Below are 22,766 nucleotides of genomic sequence, written 5' to 3' on the forward strand. Positions count from 1 at the left end.
TTGTATATGGAAAATATCTACTGATTACTTTACACCATAACGGCTGCCTTGCTTATTTCTTTTGGCCTCACAAATAGAATGCATTCACATAATTGAAATTGTGTCACCAATTTGTGTGCTTATCTTGTATTCTTTAGTGTTCTGTGTGTTAAGGGGTTGGGTCAATCCTCCACAAAATGCATGTGACTGGGAGGAAATTCCTAAGACATGAGTGCTTGATGCCCTGTTGTGTTCTAGGCTGGTTATTGACCTCAGGACCAAGGGAAAACAAAATGTCTTATCCCATAGCAAGTGTGATCTTTCCACTTTCAATTATATTTTTGCTATGTTATATACCTAAATATAACTATTTTTATAGGGTGTATACTTTTAGTATATCACAATAGAGTCCACTAAATTTTGGAAAATGTAGTCATATGTGTTCATGCAAATTATTAGTTTTATAAATTCTTAAAGTTTTTTTTTTTTTTTTCTCAAAATTCTCATCTATCACTTGGCAACCTAAGACTAATTTCAAAGCTGGTGATGTGGAACTTGTGAGAGCTATATATTTTCAGCAGTCTGAATCAGTCTTAAAGGGCACAAAGAAGAGAGTTGACTATTCAATCGCTCTTCCATAAACTGAAACAGAAAATTAACTGATATTGTATTACAGCTTTCAGACCATATAATGAAAATGTGCAGAGATTCTCTTTGTTGATTAAGTAGAACCAAAGAAGTTCATATAAAATAGATTGCTCATATTCACACTACAAAGGAATATGTTGTTTTTAATTTTAACAAATTCAAAGGTGTGTCATCAGCAGCATTGTTGTAAATTGTACTGTAGTGCAGTTCTTTTTCATAAAAATACCATACAAATGGTCAATCAAGAGTCATCAGCAAAAAATAAAACCCAGAAAACTCAGAAAACAATTGACCAGAAAAAAGATAAAGGAAGAGGTAATGCTGATGCCAAAACAAGTAGAATACTGTTGGAACATACAAAAGTAATCCTTATATTTTATACATTTGTACAGCATATAAAAGGTATCTCCGATTATGCCACCGTTTCTCTGATTCCAATTTCTATTTTCTTTGGAAGCAGTTCTTTCCTTTCATCGACACTTCCTAAGGAGTTTCGACAGTTTTGCCCATCCATATACAATTTCGCATATACCGGATTGGAGTAATTTGTTGGCTGAAGAAAAAAATAAAAATGTTTTTATTACCTGTTTTGACTACCTTAATTTATCTTCAATGATATCTTCTCATGTTAACATGTATATGCATTGTACTTAACTTACTAAATAATAATTATATAAATGTAATTTAAATTCTGTTTATATGCTTTCATCAACTTTAGTATGTATTAGATAAAAACATAATTGTGTGTTTCTCAGGTAACTTGTGAACCTAAGGGGAGCTCTGACATACTGAAAGCCTAAAGAAATCTTCATTAAAGGTATATTGACTGCAACTTTATATAAAAGCAGGAAACATTAAACCAAATTGTCTTATTAACTTAACCCAAGATTGTTACATAGTTGCATTTTAAAATTTTGTCTTTATAAAACAGAATGTTAAACCTTTATCATAATAAATAAACATTACATTTTTTGATCCATGCAAATGAAACAAACATGATAAAAAATGAGAATGAAAAACAGCTGATGAGAGAGAGGTACAAGGGTGAGAACATTCAATCCTAAGAATCTTAATATCGTCTTTAATCCCTCTCCTGTCTAATATGAACCACGCAATTTTAGACAGGACTTCCCTGGTGGTTTAATGGTAAAGAATCTGCCTGCAATGCAGGAGACGTGGGGTTTGATTTATGGGTCAGGAAGATCACTTGGAGAAAGGAATGGCAACCCACTCCAATATTCTTGCCTGGGAAATCCCATAGACAGAGGAGTCTTGCAGTCCATGAGGACGCAAAAGAATTGGACATGACTTAGTGACTAAACAACAACAAACTTTAGACAAAGCCCTTTTCTCTAGAAACCAGTTACATAAAAAGTTTTTAAGAATGGTTTCATACACCATTTCTAATGTCTCCATATGATGCCACATTTTGTAGTGTATTTTTATTTAAAAGGACACCAAATTTGCAGATACTAAACGAAGCATCTTAATAGAAAATAAAGCCAAACATAAATTTAAATGTAAACTCTTCAGTTTACATTTCTGGCTAGAGATTTCTATTCTAAGAATAGCAAATGCTCATGTTTATTGTTACGGAGCTTTAACATTTTCAAATTTTGGAGAAGAGATATTTCTACTGAATAGCTTGCCTAAAATGATAACGTTTTTTTCGCATGTAATCTTGCATAAGCAGGACACATAAACTCCCAAGTTTAATGCAGTTTTGAAACCTTTTGTTAATTAAAAATCATTAAAGCTAAGTCCCTATCTAAGTCTAGTAATCATTTTTGATTGTGAGGCATTCTGTGATGGAATGGATATGGAGTAATGAGTTTTCTCTCACCCCAGCAGTTAGTGGTCCTTTCAAATCAGAGTTTAGGTAGATGGGCGGCGCTGTGTGTGGAAGCTTGAAAACACTGGACCCTCCCCCTATGTACCTGGCCTGTGTGTAAACAGAGAATTTTAGTTTCTGATCTAATATCATGGAACTATTTTCATTGACACAAATTCATGTTAAGTCATAAAAATAACATAAGCTATGTTCTTCAGCCCTGGGGCATCAACAGTATATTTATGGTAGATTCAATAATTTATGAAACATCTATTAATATTAGATCCATACTTTACAGTAGACATTTCTCTTAGTCTAGCTTACTTATAGACATAACATGTACCTAGAAACCTACACCCATTTCCATTTATTTAACTTCATTCTCCCTCCCCGAAAAGCATATATTTGCTAAGAGCCCTGTGAAAAATGCATCAGCCTCCCTCACTTAAGTTTTCTGTTTGAAAAGTTCTGATAGGAGCCCCTTCCGGACACTCAAATATCTGAATGGCTCTAATTAAAGGTGCATGACTTCTATATTTTTAGAAAATACAGATGAAATTTAAAATGTGAGATATAAAAATGAATTATGTTTTTTTTTTTTGAGAAATCTGACTTTCTAGTTTAAAGAAAATTAATTTTTTGGCTCACTAAACTCCATGCAAGAACAATGGTTTTAGAGTTTTTTGGGGTCTAAGGGCAGAAAAAGTCAATCTGGTACACTCATATTCATCACAGAATACTTATTAGTGGCCAAAAAGGAAATAAGAAAGCTAGATTAAAAGTTGAAGGATTTTAATGAACATACATATTTTTAAAAATCTATCAACTCTTAACAATGAATCATCATAAAGTTTGAAACATGGACAAATATCTAAGGAAAAAGATTTTAAACATAAACTCAGGTCAATATCGTCTCTTTATTTCCCCACAAATTCTCACTTAGATGATATTAAAAACAATCTAAGTAAGGACTGAGATGAATTTGTGTATAAAATCAATAGATACCAGTTCCTCTTTTCTGAGCTTTTCAAAGTATTCTGTGAATGTCTCTATAGACAAACCTTTTTAAAAATAAAATTTATTAATTATTTCAATTCATTTGTAAGGTACCATTGAGGGAGAAATTTATCCATTTTTGAAAATAACAGATACATTCTACAAAAGTCTTTACATGTCATGAAGTTTGTATTTGATTACATCATGAATATATCAAACAACTGTAACAAATGGAAAATCTATGAAAAACATTTCATCATTAAGGTTGCTTTGGTGTGGTCATCCACTTTTCAAAATTGTCTATACCTATAAACATATTTTCTACAGTTACTTCTTAGGTAACAATTCATATTTCTATTTCAAACATCAGAGCCAACTTCTAGAATAAATTCTAATAGAATCAGCCATCTAAGTCACATTTAATGAAATTTTGGTCAGTCAGTCAGAAAATTGGTAAATAAATATTTATTGAATGTTATTTGCTAAATATATTAAAATATACTTGAGGGGCCCTGAAGCATACTTTTATCTTCCTAGAGTAAACATTAAAAAATAAATGGAATATTAAAAAGCTATTCCCTTTAAGTATCCAAAATTGGCTTAATTCTATCAGTAGAAGTAAAATGATGGGGAAAATGAGAACTCTCCTGTTCATAGCAGTGCATGAGATATATCCTCATCAGCCCATATTATATTTACAGGTAATGTATTTTGTTCCTAAGAAAAAATTATTAGAATATGAGAAGTCTATTGATTAAGATCTCTTTCTCCTTTATAAAAAAATTATCAAACAACAATATGGACAGCATGTATAGCTTTTAGTTTCAATAGAAAACACTGAAACTTAGGTTATGAGAATTTATTTCATGACAAAGTTCAAATGTAGGAGTTAGTAACTGAATTATAATTTATAGTAACTGAAAATTATTTCTAATGAAGAAAACATTTACAACATCTTCTGATAGGATAACATTTTTTTCTATAAATAATGATTGATTTCTTTTCATAGAAATGAATACTTCAATTTCAGATCACCAGTTTTGGGCTTAGAAAGTCTGGCCATGTATTCAGAGTAGATTGAATGTAAGAGACCTTTTCAATTTCTTTGGGAACAGCTGTTGCTATGAGTACAGAGCCATGTGGTTAATATAATTATTTAATATAAAGGTGCATTTTGGACATAACACCTTTAATATATTAGAATGTAAAGAACCATTTAATTAATGAATAAATAAGCTTAGAATATCATTCCATATTAGCAAACTGATGCTCTTAATTCATAGTAAAATATTCTATAATTATCATGCAAAATATTTGGATAATAAAGTGAAGTAAATCTTTGCAAGTTTACCTAGATGTTGTATCATTTATCTATTTTTTTATAAAAACTTCCAAATTGAGCATTCAGTACTAACAGAAATTTTAAAAAAAGACTGTGGGTTTTTAGGATATAAATATCACAGATAAGTCTCAAACCAATAAGTAAAATGTTATAACAGGTAGAAAAATATTGTTTAAAAGTGATATGATTATAAACAAATCCAAGGACATAGCTTAGTGGACTCATCAGTGAAACATTACTGGAAATGAAGTACTTATTTTGGCAATGAAATGCTGTACTCTTTTTTTTTTTTAAGTAAATTAAAAAAATAAATTTTAATAAAATTTAATTTCACCAGGCTTATATTTAGATGTGCCAGCACCTTAGTACATTTGACTAAGACATCTATGCTTGTAAATTAAGTGAATATATATTTTCTAAAATATGTTACATTGACTTCATACTTCAGGTGAATGCAGTCCATAATTTTATTTTTTCTTTAGAAGAGACTATAACATTCAATAAATCCTAGTTCTTTAATCTAACTTCAGATAAAAGAAATAGTGATGAAAATCAGAACCATATTATAGAGAAATAACTCAATAATATTAGTGCTCATAGTCCATCATCTTAAAACTTTACCTTTGCTGGATCTACCATAAAGCCAGGATCTAAAAGACCTCCATCATTGTGATCATGGTCGACCTCATACATATTATAAGATGGATTGCCGATTTCTACATTTATTCCTCCATTAATAATAGGCTGTCTTCTTATAGTTTTTGTCCTATAAAATGTGAACATTATATGAGTTGTCTAAATATCACAACATGGTGTATGAAACTACTGTATTTGCAGATTTAATGACATTTTTATAGAACTGGTGGAACACTCATACATAAAATACATTGAAAATAAATGACAGTCATTGATTCACAGAGGGACAAAAAATTCTTACTGTAATACATCATTTTCCCAAATTATTTAGATTTAACAATAAAAAACGCACTTGGAACATTCGTTGTAAATAGCTAATACTACATTAGTTGAAACTGAATATAATTAATTACTCTTTTACTTTCTACTTTTCCCCTTTTGTTCCTGAAAAACATTCATAAAAAACAGTTACAAAGAAATTTTGAAATTGTTTTCAATCCCCAAGTCATGGGTCTAAAATTCCTTTACATAATGCAAAAACTGACTTACAGACTCTAGGTTCCAGATAATCACCCCACAGACAACTCACTGCTTAAAGATCTTTTTCATTGTGCATTCATATAAATTGAAATATATAAAATCAACAAATGTATAATTTATGAATGAAATACACAATTTGTGACATATAATACATAATCATTATCATTCTATTGACATTGATAATCTAACACATTAATATTATAAAATGTTCTTAAGAGGTTTTTGCTATTTGAAGGAAAAACTAACAAAATGTAAAATTCTATTGAAAGTTTAATATATTCCCTTGTAATTTTTGTTAGAATATATACAATAAATGTAACCATTCTAGCAATATAATATAAGAGAAAGTTTGTTTGAATTATAATTGCTTAAAATGAAAGAAGGATAAAATGGCTCAGAAAACACAGAATTATGCAGTTGGAATAAGTAAATCACATTTTAAGAAGTTTTTAAAAAGCACTGTTTCTATAACTACTTATGTAATTTATTTACTGTTAGTCTAGAATACTGCCTCTTACCTTCTTTTTCTTTTACAAAGCACTAAACCAATTACCAAGGTGGTTATCAAAGTCACCAAGAGGACGAGAGGCACAATGATGGCTATGCTTCCTGGAAAAAGAAATGAATGAACAGATCAACACACAAAATGAAGTCAAGATGGACATAACAACACTTTATTACATCAAATCATTTGACCATTGACATAATAACAATAAAGCTTAGGCCAAATGTCTATATTCCTAGTTCATCACTACTTTACTGCAAAGTCATTTTTCCTATTAAATATTTGAACTACTGGAAACATTTCTTTAGATATCTTTTATTTATATGTTATAATTAAATACCTGAGGTTAGAAATACTGACTTCTTTGTCAGTCTGAGTCTTGTTCTCACCAGACATCTATTTGCAAAGATATAAATAAATAAACTCTGACTGAATACACATTTCTGCAATTTGCCTGGCTATATTTCCATCATTAGTTGTTTTTTTTTTCTCCTTTAGGTATAAATATCTGGCCATAAGTACATGGCCAAGTTAGATGGCAGCCTGGGAAAGCAAAAGGGGCAACAGTGTCGGATTTGGATGGACACTGGAGAAGGAAAAGGCAACCCACTCCAGTATTCTTGCCTGGAGAATCCCAGGGACGGCAGAGCCTGGTGGGCTGCCGTCTATGGGGTCGCACAGAGTGCGGACACAACTGAAGCGACTTAGCAGCAGCAGCCGAAATAATAGTTTCACAACTTACCTGAATTGAAACCTTAGAAAAGTTATTTAAAATTTGAGGCTCATGCTCTCCACCCATAAAAATAGAGACATGAAGACCTACCACATACAGCTTTTAGCTTGATTCTACAAAGTAGGGGAACAAAGAGGATTCTCTTTCTCAAATTGTAGTTCCAGAACAGTTTCAACAAACCATATCTGGGGGCTTGGCTTATGTTGTAAATGTCTACTTTCCCTTTTTTCCCATACATTTATAAGAATGAGCTTAGGTTGTATCACTCATTTTCAAAATGGAGTAAAAGTTCTATGGAATAGATTTTCAAAAGTGGTCATAGAAAGTGGGTCTTAGTTTTTTTGGCAAGAAAAGCAATCTTTTTTGTTTTTTTCCTAAAGAAGACAATACCTCTTTGCCACTGATGTGATCCATAGTAAGATACACCTAGGGTCATATGTCACTTAGGCAGGAAGAAAACAGAATGCAAGCATTGCCTAATAACAGGAGAGTATTAAGTAGCTCTATCAAGTACCCAATACCCACATTTCCAACAGACAAATATCTAGTACCCATAAGATAAAGCCTTCGCTTATTTGGGAAAAGCATCTGACTGAAACTGCCAAATGAGCTTAATCATTGTCTAAAATGAGAAACAAAGCAATACCCAAACTAGTTAAATTTTAATGTGAGGATCTTGAATGGTTCAGGAATAAAACATTAAGAGTTATTAAATATATGAATTGTCCTCTGCATATACATGTACTATGATAAAAAATTAATGGTGATATTAAGCACAATAAACAGCTGCTTCAGTTCAGTTCAGTTCAGTCTCTCAGTCGTGGCCAACTCTTTGCGACCCCATGGACTGCAGCACGCCAAGCCTCCCTGTCCATCACCAACTCCCGGAGTTTACTCAAACTCATGTCCATTAAGTTAGCGATACCATCCAATCATCTGATCCTCTGTCATCCCTTTCTTCTCCCGCCTTCAATCTTTCCCAGCATTTGAGATCAGTTACTAAAATACCAAAAATTCTTTATTAAAGAAAGGACATATATAAGATAATCTTTCAATTTGAAACTTCAAAAATAGCTTGTCTGAAATAATCAAATAACTAACTCTCTCTTTCATGTAAGGAAAAATATGGCTTTCTTTCTTTAGTCAGTTTCTGAAATGTAATACTCATTTTCTTTTCTTTTTTTATGTTGCTACCAGCACTATATAATTGAGTGAGGTTGATATTTTATTACCTTCTTGGACTGGGGAAAATGAACTATATGCACGTGCAATTATTAGTATTTAATAGAAGTAGAGAATCTGGCACCTTGGATAGTAATTAACATTTGTTCACAAATTTTAAATACCAGTGAGCAGCTTGGTTTCTTCATAAATTGACTTAATTAATCATGGCTTTATAAATATCCTCACTTTATCTTTTTTTTTTTTCCTGCTAAAATTTGTGGTAAATTTGTAGGTTTAAAATACCAATATTGGTTTTAAGGTACATAAAGTTACTCTCTCCTCCAAGCAATTGCAAATTATTTAGATACTTAGATTTTACTTGTTCTACATAGTTTCTTTTATTCCTATTAGGTAGAAATGCTGTTAATTATGCATGCTAGAAAAAAAAGATTAAAAGACCTTCGTTTTTCTTTTCCCCATGACAGATGGCTTCCAGTCCTTTACATTACAAGCACTCTGTTTAACAGCCTACTGTTCTAATATGTTCATATAACCTATCAAGGTAACTGTGATAATCTTCAATATAGTAGATAAATAATGCAGGGTAGCAATTTGGCAAGTTTTTCTCTTTTTTTTTTGTAAAATAGTTTATATGCATGGAAACAACTGGAAACTACATATATTTTTAGAATATTATATAGGTATTTATCAAAAGAAGTATTTTTTCCAAGCAATGTACATGGCAGTAAATATCATATTGTAACATATAACAATCAAGGTCTGTTACAGGTAATTTTTTTAACAGTATATTGTTGGTGGACTGTTTTAAACAGATTTTTTTAAAAAGTACACTCTGTACTTACTGGGTGAAGAGGAAATCTCAACCATTTTCTTATAGAAAATGATTCATGTCTATGTATGGCAAAAACCACTACAATATTGTAAAGTAATTAGCCTCCAATTAAAATAAATAGATTAATTTAAAAAAAGAAAATAGAGCCAGTCTTTCTTTGCAAAGTTGTTCTGAGGCCCCATTATATAACGCTTTTCCGTTTGAAAGAACTATATTATCAAATTGCTATGCCAAGAAGAAACATCTTCCATGGGAGAGGAAGTACAGCATCACAATTGAGATAGCAGATTGTGTATCCAGGCTACCTCTGTTCAAATCTCATCTCACTAGCACATATGCTGGGGCCAATTTTTTATCTTTGCCCGAGTTTACACATTAATAAAATGAGTGTTATCATTAACATATGCATCACAGTAATGTAAATAGAAGTGTGTCTACTATACAGAAAGTGCTCATACATGTTTACTGACTAATTCAAAATACGTATTGCTGTATCACTCCATGCATAACTCTATTTTTCACTTTTCACAACATATTGTAGAGAGTAGTTCAGTTGTAATTTGGGGGCATAAGCTATCTATCTAGGTTTTGTAGATAGCACAGTGCCTAAGATATCATAGGGACTATCCATTTGGTTCTCAATTAGCAAATATATTTTTAAGTGTTGCTATGTCCCACACACACAACACTTACTATACTTCGCAGTGGGGATAGAAATGTCCCTCCTCTCATGTTGTTTGATGTATACTGGAAGATGACAAACACATGGGTTTATTCACAGTGATATGCACTAGCCTAGTGAAAGTATGCAGCTCTGCAAACATAGAGGAGCCAACTAGATCTGGGATAGAAGAGGAGGGTTGGTATGTCTCTGAAACCTGATGGAAGTCCTCTTTATTCCCATGAAAGAGAATGCAGGTCGAGTGGAGGAGGAGATACTGAATTAATCTAGGGAGAGAAATGTGAAGACCTGGAGGAGAAAAGATTAAAGAACAGCCTGACTGGAGAGTAGAGTGGAGGGTGTTGGAGGGAGCTGTGACTGAAGAGAGAAGCAAAGGGATGTTAGGAAGGAATGTTCAAGCTGATAATGTTGAAAATTTAGGAAGTAACATCTATTGAATAGATTGTTGAAGTCAATTTAGAAGGAAGGTTAAGAGTGACTCCTAAGTGTTGCTTGGGTAAATTTCTGTGGCCAGCTGTGTAGACAGGAAGGCAAAATAAGGTGCATTAAAATGGCCGGCTGATTGGGGAAGGGAATGAGATTATTTTGGGAAACACTGAACATCAGTTTCCTGTAGAATATAGATATACAGATATAGACAGAGATGACATTGATATGGATACAACAATTGTGCAGTGGTATACATGTCTCAAACTCAGGAGAGAAATCAGGATTGAAGACAGAAATTTGGGAGTAATTGGCAAAGAGTTGAAAACTGAGGTCAAAGAATTATGGATTGCCAAGCAGAGTGTATGGAGTAATAAATGAATTAACTAGAAGAGATCAAAAAGAAGTATCTCACAAACAAGACAGCTGTTTCAAGAGGTTAGGATGGAAACCAGAAGGCTTCATGAAGGTTAAAGAAAAGAATCTTTTATTTATTGGTTGAACTTATAGTAGAAAAATATAAGCATAAATTATACCATTACAATGACCTCTTTTGACTTGCTGCTATATATTCAGATCTCAAGTTTGTGTTTACGTATATGCATAAATGTGAGTGTATATGTGTATGTAAATATATAATAACTAGACTGCTATTTATTAACCATTTTGATAAAATAAAATTTTAAAAATCATAAAAAAAATCATGTTCCAAACTTATTTTATCCTTCCAGGGATTTCCAGGAGGATGCTTATCATTTGGTCTTTCATAACCATCCTCACTTAGCACCATTCTCACTCTTGCCCCCTTTGTGCCAGGACACTGGTCTTCTTTCAGTCCCTCCAGGATTCTTGTATCTGATACTCCTATTGTTTGAAATACCCTTAGTCTCTCCTCCCCTTTTTAATCATTCAAGTCAATTTAAATATCACCATCCCAGAGAAATCACTCTTGATATCAGTTCTCTTCTGATAGTCTCTATTTCTGTGCCTTTTTTACTTCCTTAATAGGTCCAATCAAGACTCACAATTATTTTCCAAAAGTTTACTTATTTCCTTGCTTTCTTTTTAAATTAATCCTCCCCTGCTCTCTGCTCTCTAGCCCCTCTCAGCTTCATGAGAAGAGGCACTGTTTGTTGTATGCACTGATCCAGCTTTAGGATCTAGACATTACTTGACACTTAGTAGAGGCTCAATAAATACTTGCTTTGGGAGAATTAGGACAAATGCATGATTTTGTAGCATTTTTATCTCTATATTTGCACGTTTATAATTCTCTGGTATAATCCATATTTTTTGAAATATCATGGTTTAAAAAAGATAAAGTAGGAAAACAGAAGCTACGTATAACTCCCTAACAGATATCACACATTCCTTGTCACTACAATAAAATACAGCATCACTGTATTGCCCGACAAATGCTGTGGGTATGTTTATCCTCCTTAATCGTAGCAGATATGAATAGCTTAATCCAAACGTTGAGTATCCACTCCTTTAAAACTTCAGGTAAGTTTAAAATAGGAGTATATAAAAATATTTAATCATCCCTAATTTAAAACTCTTCCAAATAAGAATTTTCAGACTAACTTTTTCAAGTAGAACTTAAGCGAGGTTCTAGAATAATAGATCTGCTTAATTCCACAGACTGATCTTTAGACACTTCAAACAGCAAGGGCTAGAAAACCTCAGTATGACTACTCAGAGTTGATTAAGAAAGTTGTTCATCAATTAGAAAGGTAAATCTCCGTGCCAGCTGACGCAAGTGAGGCTGACAGAGGCAGTATATTCCTGATGGCACCAAGGCCCAACGATTATAGAATGCTTCACTGTGAGTAGAAGTGCAGGTTTGAGGACATGTTCCTAAAACATCCATCCATAAAACAGATGACTTCTGCCCAGGTTCGGGGAACATTTGACAACAATTCAAAAACCACTGGAGCTTACCTGACAGAATAAAAATAGCCCTCCTACCTTAGGAAAGATTGGCTTAACTACCTTTCCTCTCTTTTCAAAGTTACTGAGGCAAGTTTCTCTCAGCACAAATGTCTGACGATAAGTACCTTTTAATAGAGTCATTATTTGGTCAACTTCGCTCAAACCTGAGATAATTTGACATTTGCATAGCTAATAGTCCTTTCAATGTGCCTTGATACCTCCATTAAATTTAATGACTTTAAATCAGTGATGGAAGAATGAGCATCAGAATCCTTGAAAAAGGGGTTACAACTACTTGACACGCCTCCTTCCATGTGATAGTCCCCGTTTTAGAGCTGCTGCATGTAATTGGAGACATTTTTCTTATACGGGAGCTTGTTACTGATACAAGTGGTTGAAGACATCACCTTTCAACAAATACAACTGGCACACCCCTCAAGATCATCTTCCAGCACCCAAACTTCTCCGTTGTAGATGGGCCTTATATATAAACTGAAAATTCAATTGACATTCTACTCTGTTTCCTTTCAGAGTTTTATCAATATTTAAAATTGTTTTACCTCTCTAAAAGAATATTTTTTATTTATCGTACATAATTGAGAAATTACCATAAAAGGCTAAAATACTATATCTTCATTAATTATCAGTTTATTACCTCAGTGTGTTCTATAGCTTGGTACATCAAATGCATTTCTTTTCACTAAAAAATGCTTTTGATGATGACTGAGTCTTATAACTAGTTCACAAAATCATATACATTGGTATTTCCCAAGAATTATTGGTAATAATGTTAGTGTGATCCTGGAAGAGAGATAGATAAGAGTATTTTTTTCTTTTGCTTTTCTTTTGAAATATTAAATTAGGCAAGGTATATTTTTACACCTCTACTATATTTTATGAACCCATTCATCAAATCCTGGTGCCCTATTCCTATAATTACATGTCCATATCTTTGTTAAGTTCTTCTCCCTTCCCTTTCTTAAGACAACACACAAATGCTAAGGTAATTAACCCCACATGTTCCTTGACTGGAATCACTTACCTCACATCTCCAAATTAAAGTACTCAGTTCTAAGGTTATTTGTTCTGTACTCAGTTCTAAGGTGATTTGTTCTAGGCCTAATTGTCATTTTTCAAAGATAGTCATCCCTATTAGCCCGAGTTAATCTCTAAGTGGTGGAACTTTGGATAGTGTCATTGGAAGAATTTCAAGCAATGATAAATTATTTGGGGACAGGTACAACAGACAAGTAAATCAGCAAACACTGGGAACCTTTGTCTAAGGTACAAAATCATATACTGTTTTTAAAAAAATTATTCCTTGATCAGAGGAAAATTGATTTACAATGTTATGTTGGTTTCTGCCATATAACCACAAAAATCATACACTTTTGAATTTGATAATATCTTTCCTTTTTCACAAATTCCATAGTATTTTATTTTCATGTGCACAATACCAGCAGTGAAGTACTAGAAAAAATTACTAAGTCTTCATAAACCAGAGATACTGTTTTTTTCTCTTCAAGAATATATTTACTTACTTGATAGTTATTACAGATTTCTCAAAACTTTCTCATTCATTAGTGCTAATATGTGTGAACTGAGAAATTTTTCTTTCAGAGTTTTATTTTGAAAATCTTTATAAAATCATTTAAAGATATTGAAAGACACAGAATGCCTTCCAACACACACACTGTCTTCCAATGTGTCTGTGGAGACACAAAATGTTGATATAGATGAATCTTCATATCAGAGACATGTCCTAAGGCTACAGCTACACACACAAAAAAACTTGCAAAATACTGAACTATATTTTACTATACTTCAAAACCAGTACTTTAAAGATAAGGAAGCAGTAAAGCAACTAGGATCCTTATTAAAAATTGCTTGTTAACATACTTTATCACTTTGGGACTAACTGGTTAAGTTTGTTTTTCCACAACACTTTGAAATGCACTTCAAGAATAATACATTTTAATTAAAACATGAAATTATTTTTTTTCCTGCAGCATTCTCACATCTACTGTGATATTTGCATCTTTTGCAGCTGACACATTTCCTAAGAAAAGCTCATGCTAGGTTTGCAGGTGTGTGTTCTGACAACTGCCAAAGTTTGAGATGAACCCTCAGAACCTGAAAGAGTACCTAATGATTGATCCTGTCACCAGGTAGGAGCTCAGTGCTTCATCTTTCAAAAATCACCTGGATTGAAGTGGGTCTTTGGCAAAATTCCATGAAGCAGGTTTTCCAAGACTCAGTTCCCTCAGTTGATGGGTAAGAAGAAAGATGGGTGGTGTAAGAAGAAAACAATGATTTCTATTCTATGTGAGACACCAAAGATATTAATCTGAGAAGCTTACTTGTGCTGATATGGTCAGACTTGCTGCTCTTTGGGGCTGGCCTCTCACACTGTGTGCCTGACCAGTTGGTGGAGCACCTGGAAAGATAAAAACAACACAAAACAAATCAATGAGTAACAAAACTCACAAGTCTGCTAATGTGGTGACTTCAAGCAAATGAAATGAAAGAGAAACCAACTATCATAGTTCATGAATACTTAATAGAGATTTCTGCTTATTTACCACATATTGTCAGTATGCTGAGAGTAACTTCCATTGGACTTCACTTGTTAAAATACTTTCTTTTAAAGTTTACATTCATTTTTCTTTATTATATGTTAAACTTAAATTTGGCAGATTTTGTAACAAAACTCAAATTTTAATTAAAAATTGAGATTAATTTGAGAAATACTGAAAATTATGCTACTATAAAAATGGAGCTTGCCTGTCAAGCAAATCCTTGTTTATTACATTTCTGTAATTTACTTTTGCTGCTTCTAACTCCAAAGTGTAACTAATTACCAAAGAGTAAGTGGTCATCTGTCTCATAGTTCAGACTGCAGAATTTTTACTCTTCTAAATCAAAGATAAGGAAATATAGTACTTTCCCATGTAAGATCATAATTCTATTACCATGAAATCAAGAGAATATGCTGAAATTTTCATTCAGAGAATTTGTCTTGCCCATACAGGAACCTTGACATTATGATGGGAAGTTTAACAGAGGATTAAAATAATAGATCTGATTAAAATTCTTCATTTAAACATAAATCATAACCATATAATTAGCTGATTGCATCAAAATGAATGCTGGAATGGTTAGCTATGTTTGAATAAGGTCTGCTGGCTAACACAGATGCCTCTGTGCATCTGTCAGAGGAAATCCATAGAGAAACCATTTAAATTGGCTTTGGTTCTTATTTAAAATGATTGTCAAATACCACCATATCAAGAATAGTTGTACACAACAAAATAATAGATTCCAGAGTCATTCCAAGTGGATCTCTTTGGGCATGGTGGCCAAACTAAATGACTGCAATTTCTAGGTCTCTGCCAATTCTGTCATAGCCAATTAAGATAGCTGAATCTGTTTCGGAACTAGGCTTCTATGACGCCACGTGAATTTTATGTGGTATTTGTGAAGACAGTATTGGGTGTCCTAAAACACAGGCAAGAGCTCATAAAATCATCATACTGACGAATTCAATTTATAAAAAAATTTTTTTTCACAAAAGCATTATTTTGTTTCATAAAAGGAATTATTCAAAATCAGCATAATTGACAATAATGCTACTATTCAAGAATATAGTTATTTGATTAATTATATTACATATGGAACATGATTTAAATGAAAATTAATATCATTATAATTATTATTTTGTCATTTTTTCATGCATTATCCAAATGTTTTATTCAGAACTTTTATAAAAATTAACATATTTCACATATATTTATTATATACTATATTACCAATAAATCATTAAAATAGATAAATAAATTTAAGGCCAGTTCTGACTCTGTCTATATTATGAAGTCAGGTAATGAAATGAGCATATTTCAAATAAGTATAATCAAGTGAAAAACCAATAAAATCATTGGTTTTAAAAAGTCATTCCTTTTCTTCCTTAGTTGTGTTTCTATGGATGAATGATTTAGAAAATCGTTCCAGTTCTTCAGTTTCTAATTCTTTATACAGTCCAAAGATAATTAGGCAGAGATGTTTAGGCAGATTTTGCAAACATGTTGCTAGAATGAATTCTAATCATTGCAAAATTTGTTTTTGTTTTATGTCATTTTACGTTTGTCGAATCTTTCTGATTGACCACTGAAGACATTTTCCATGCTCCGTTGAAAAAAATAATACTGATTATTTGGTAATTTTGTTATACAAGTGATGTATACAAAGATGTTTTGTGCAATCATGTTGAAATATTGATTAAAATATCAAAATTTGCTCCTTACATTACCTCTGCTGATTAAGAAACAGCAATTACAACAGCAATCTAAATCAGGGTTCAAGTTAAATAAGAGAAATGATCTGAGGTACATTTTATGTTACTAGAGATAAGAACCTCCAGGGCTCATCATTACACTGAGATGCTTAGAAGAAAGAAAATGGAATTGCTTAGGAACTGGAGTAAGTGCTAATTGATCAGATGTTCTGATATAACATCATGTGTTTTATGTATTTTAGAAAATTATTAAAAATATGTCTTTAGAACTCCAAAAGGGAAGTGAGGGATTTTTAAACAAAGAGGATAATAATGCTGTAATGTTTTATTCCAAATTTTGAAATTATTTAAATAGTACAGCTGGTATTTGTTAACAATATTTGATTAATTTTCTATTTTATCCATAGCTTGGCACCCATTATTTATGTTAGATAAATTATATTGCTTGCTAGTGGTCATGATGCTCCTCTCTTCTGTTTTGAGGAAGTACAGTTAGATTCTTAATTTTCAAGGAATATTTTCTTTGTTACATACTGGAAATAAGTCTCAAAGACTGTGCTGGAGAAATAATTAATTTTAGCAATTCAGTTTCTCAAGCAACTGATGATCACCTGGCAATTTCCCCTATACTCCTTATAAAATAATGTTTTATGGCCAAAGATAAAATATGTTCCATTCATCTACATTTGTTCCAGTCTTAAAAAATAATCTTTTTTGAGATATTAAATCAAATAGAAGTCATTATTCTTGTTGCCTACCTTGAAAAATTATGTTAGGCATTTGCTGTTCCACAAGTTCTTCCAATGACTGATTTAAGATCGAGGAGTTTTACCATCTTTATAGAAATTCATAAATCTTAATTCTCTAAGTAGACTACAATAATCAAAGCCATTAATGGCAGATCATTTAAGAACTGAAATGTGTGTGGATCATCAAAATTTCCTGTCAGATTCCCACTGAATTATTTGCATAATCATGCTGACTATAATAATTTCTGGCATCTGTCTCTCTGTAGTCTGTGCCCTAGTCATCTTTAACCTGTTCTATTGCAACACACTGTTTTTTGCTATTCATCTTTGGATAATAATCTTTGAGTTAGTCTTTCATGGCCCTCCAAATAAATCGTCTTTTTTTCTCTAGCACCATAACATGTTTATCATTCCTTTTAAATTTATTCTACATTTCCCCCCACTGCCCTTTACTGTAAAACAATGAAAATCAGTTTCTTTTTATGTGTGATCACTATACCACTCTGAATTATTTAACTTTTTAAGTACTTTCATGAATTTTAGATTCATGAAATCTAAAATTCATGAAAGTATTGTTGGATCATGAATGTATAGGTAGATATAAAGTCAGATAGATTCTTATTTATTTGAACAATCATTTATCCCTTTCACATTATAGTATGAAGATATTCCACTCAGAGTTTTTTAAAGTCAGTGGCTGCCTGGTATAGGGATATTGATTTAACAGTCTTTTCGATTTCTCCCCTTCTCTCCAAGGCCAGTGACATTAAAAAGAAAGACTGTTTATTGTTATGTCGTTTCCCTAATCAGATTCTTTCCTCTATATTACATGTTAGACTAATGATTATCAAACTGAAAAATGAAAGTTGAAATTCTGGAGGCCCATATACCAGAGCTTTTCATTAAGCAGCTTGGAGTTGTGGCCAGAAATCTGCATTTTAACAAATTGAGCCTGATGCAAGTAATTCATAAATCACATTCTAGGAAATATTTGTTCTTATATCAAATACTGTTCAATCATTTAAAAAAATAGGATAGGAATAATAATACGCATGCCCAGCAAGACTGTTCAAAAGGTTAAATGATAGAAGTTTTTAACACTACCTGAAAGTAACTGAGCAGCTTTTTTTTGGATAACTAATTCTTATCTGAATGCTAGTATATGAAATGCGTGAACAGTTAACTTATTGTGTTCTTTAACAGTGTGTGCAATTATTGTATAGTGCTAAGTTGCTTCAGTTGTGTCTAACTCTTTGGGATACTATGGACCATAGCCTGCCATGCTCCTCTGTCCAAGGGATTCTCCAGATATAGTCTGTCGTTAAGTCACTAAGTCCTGTTTGGCTTTTGGCAACCCCATGGACCATAGCTCACCAGGCTCTTCTGTCTACGGGATTTCCCAGGCAAGAATTCTGGAGTGGGTTGCCATTTCCTTCTCCAGGGGATCTTCCCAACCCAGAGATCAACCCCAAATCTCTTGCATGGCCAGGTGGATTGTTTACCACTGAAGTACCTAGGAAGCTCCTAATTGTATACTTACAATATTCTATATTTGAATTGTAATTTTCTATAATAGGGAGAATTTTGCCTTTGTGTAAAGGCTATAATGTAGCATCTATTACTATATTATACACAATAAATATTTTCAGGCTATCAAAATACATTTTGCATATATAAGGGAAAATGTTATCTTTAAAAAAGAACAGTTTTTACAATAAAACATAAATACAAGATACATAGTTAAACTGTTTGAAATAATAAGAGCTCTGAAGTAGTAGAGTGATTTTACAAAAAGAATTGAAATCAGATATAAAATACTGAAGGTATATTAAAATCTTAGGTATTGTCTTTCACTGTAACGATGATCAATATGTGGACTACTCATGTCATTTTGTGGAAATGTGGTCTAGAGTCACCTACTTTGGGAAGACTTCAAAATAAAATAATAAGATTAATATCTTCTTCCTCTTTTCATCAAATTTAAAGGTCACGCGACTCTTCTGACTAAAGTGAAATTCAAAGCTGAACCTTAAAGCAATTTGAAATTGAATTTCTCCTCTTATATGCTAGGCTGCCATTATTAACCATGATGATGGAGACATTCAGAAAGAAAAATCTTTTAATATAGCCTTTTCTTTCTACACATAGGGAAAAAATATGGCACAAAAGGATTAAAGAAGCTTTAGAAAACTTGTGCATATTCCTATGCACGTTTTGGTGCTCCACAAATCTCACTCAATAAAAATTAAAACTATGATTGCATTTGTGCATCATATTTATAAAACAATATTTTCATACAGTGATAAAAATTCAAAAATTAAAAGTCACTTGCAAATGTTTTTCGGATTAATTCTGTAAATTTCATTCTTTTGGTGCACAAACATGAATGCATTTGTGTGACATTCCTGACTTTAAATCTTTACACTCTATATAGACCCCAGCACCTTTCATGTCCCTTCTTCTTGCAGACAGTAATGGTGTAAAGTGCAATATGTTTTACTGCATTTGGAAAGGATACTTTTTTTATTAATTGACCAGTTTGTTAACTTGACTTTTAAACATTTTTTCATCCATTATTGTTCTACAATATTCTGAGATAAAATTATTTCATATATACATAAAGATTTCTAATTTTTAACATGCTTCAAAAATTTCCCATCCTATCTTTGATGTAAAATTTGAATAAAGTTCAATTAATATTTGCTAAACTTTGTGCCAGGTTCTAGGATAAGTATTTTCATATGAAAAATATCCTTGTTCAGCTTCTATAATAACCCATGAATTTTAATTATTCATCTTATGTAATGAAGAAGTGTGTTCAAATGATTTTCCCGAAAAATCATAGCTCATAAACAGTAGAAATAAAATGTGGAGTTTTCATGATCCTTCTAATTCTAACACAGAAGTAGGAAAAGTGCTGTTCCTTACTCTTTCCTGCCACCAGAGTATCAGTCCCTTAATAAGAAAGTAGAAATATTATCTGAACAAAAAGAGAATCAATGCATTTTTTGAGTAGTACAATTGTTAGAATTACCACATTAGCTCACTACTGTGGTCAGTAATGTCTCTTTCTGGCAGTGACAGGGAGGGACATGTCATTGAATAGTGTTAATATTCTTCCTAATACCAACTTCACATTGTTGCATTGGCTCCAAAATAACTATGTAAGATCCAAGATTCATCAATTATAAATTCATCTATATCATTACTTGATGTGATTTTGAACTTCCATAACAATTTACTCTATATTTCATTCATTTGAAATATATTTTGGCTTGTATTACAATTTCTTTTTTTTTTTTTTTTGCATTTTATTGGAATATAATTGCTTTACATTGTTGTGTTAGTTTCTACTCTACAGTGAAGTGAATGAGCCATATGCATACATAAACCTCTCCCTCTTGTACCACCCACCACCCTACCACCATCCCGTCCTTCTAGGTCATGAGACCATGATGACATATACACTGTCGTGTGTATATAAAGCACAAGAAGCTCAGCTCAGTGTTCTGTACTATAATTTCTATGTATTCAGTACTATTCTCTATCAAAATGACACTGTCATTTTTTACACAGAAATAGCTATGCATTACCCTGCTTTGCTTTCTTCAAAAAGCTTAAGGTAATATCTTAAATTTATGTTTGCTCTAATAACTATACTTGATTCAACTCCATAATTATACATTAAAATGCCTAGTTTTAAAATATTACATTAAATCATTGTGTTACTTGGTATGGATACAATTAGTAAGACAAAGCAAATCTTACTTTAATCTTATGGACATTTGGTCAGAAAGAATTCTTGATTTATGAGAAGAGTTAATGTTATGAAGTAAAATAATAATGAGATATTCAATAAACTCTGACCAACAATTATTTTAGGAAAAGTAAAAATTAATGAGGAATTTCAGTTGAAGAAGTGGCCATGAAAGAAATAAAAATTAACAAAGTGGATTATTTAAAGTGATTTATTTTAAGAAATAAGGAGAAATAGAAAAGGTAAAATCTAGTTTGCCAATAAATTATCCATAAAAGGAAGTATGTCAAGAATGGCTGGTCTTAAGTTAGAAATGTTTGACCACAAAATTCTGTGCATGCCACTTGAGCAGAAATGGCCACTGAAGTGTAAAATTATGATTCAATAAATATTAAAGAAAGAACAAAATTTCTAGTAAAGGAAAAGTTTTACTTATATTCTATATGAAAATTTATTAAAGCAGATCTGGAAGGCATAATGTGTGTTTTTTATAGAGTGAATAGATGATTTCTACTTGCATCAAATAAAAAGGAAAAGGACCAGTCAAAATTTTAGTATTATGTAGTAAGGTGTATGCTAATAGGTCTCCGGCGGTGTCTGTCGCTGAGGACTTTGAGCCTCTAGATGAGCGCAGGGCTCTAGGCCTTTGGACTGCCACCTAGCGGCCGATTCGGCCCTTGCCGCGGAGCCACCCACTTGGGGCCTGTGTGCTGGGTCTTGCGTGTGTCTCTGACTGACCCATCCCGCGGTGCCACCTCTGGCCTCTGGCTAACCCGAGGGCGGATATAATTGAAGACATACATATAGGATATTATATTGGAAACAGTGGTTATAACTCTCTAGCTAAAGGTGGGAAGAAAAACAATGTATCCTGTAATGCCAGTGGAAAGTTGTATCTACAAGATGCCAAAATGAATAACCAATACCAAAATTGGATTAAAAACATACCAAGTCACTGCGGGAGGAGTGGTTGCCGGGGTGGTGGGATGAGGATGAAAATCTCTATGCTTAGTGCAGATACAGTAAATTGCCACTTGAATATTTTATGTTTTAGCACCAAATGCTGCTGCTGCTGCTGCTAAGTCACTTCAGTCGTGTCCGACTCTGTGAGACCCCATAGATGGCAGCCCACCAGGCTCCCCTGTCCCTGGGATTCTCCAGGCAAGAACACTGGAGTGGGTGGCGATTTCCTTCTCCAATGCATGAAAGTGAAAAGTGAAAAGTGAAAGTGAAGTCTCTCAGTCATGCCCGACTCTTAGCAACCCCATGGACTGCAGCCTACCAGGCTCTTCGGTCCATGGGATTTTCCAGGCGAGAGTACTGGAGTGGGGTGCCATTGCCTTATCCAAATAAGAGTAAACAAAAAAATTTTTTTTTTGAAAACTTAATGAGTATCCTTCATAGTTCTTAGGGTTTCTGTGGTGCAACATGGTAAAATCTGAAACAAATCATGGTGGGGATATTTGACATATTCATCTGCAGTCATTAAGTATTGTTCAAGGCATATTCAGTTCAGTTCAGTTGCTCAGTCATGTTCCATTCTTTGCAACCCCATGAATTGCAGCAGTCCAGGCCTCCCTGTCCATCACCAACTCCCGGATTTTACCCAAACTCATGTCCATCGAGTTGGTGATGCCATCCAGCCATCTCATCCTCTGTCGTCCCCTTCTCCTCCTGCCCCCAATCCCTCCCAGCATCAGAG

At 32.8% G+C, this 22,766-nt stretch overlaps 1 protein-coding gene across 1 annotated transcript in view; it reads right to left on the reverse strand.

Annotated features, from left to right (window-relative positions):
• Positions 1-1,039: 1,039 nt before the first annotated feature.
• LRP1B (low density lipoprotein receptor-related protein 1B) overlaps positions 1,040-22,766 on the reverse strand; it is a 1,806,191-nt gene continuing 1,784,464 nt past the window's right edge. Inside the window, exons 87-91 of the mRNA XM_010853706.1 lie at positions 14,628-14,704; positions 6,491-6,581; positions 5,418-5,562; positions 2,471-2,569; positions 1,040-1,180 (exon numbers count right to left, since the gene is read on the reverse strand). Of these exons, the coding sequence (XP_010852008.1) occupies positions 1,040-1,180; positions 2,471-2,569; positions 5,418-5,562; positions 6,491-6,581; positions 14,628-14,704 (553 nt within the window). The remainder of the gene's footprint in view (positions 1,181-2,470; positions 2,570-5,417; positions 5,563-6,490; positions 6,582-14,627; positions 14,705-22,766) is intronic.

This window comes from Bison bison, unplaced genomic scaffold (assembly GCF_000754665.1).
Source record: "Bison bison bison isolate TAMUID 2011002044 unplaced genomic scaffold, Bison_UMD1.0 scf7180017864330, whole genome shotgun sequence".
NCBI classification, from domain to species: domain Eukaryota; kingdom Metazoa; phylum Chordata; class Mammalia; order Artiodactyla; family Bovidae; genus Bison; species Bison bison.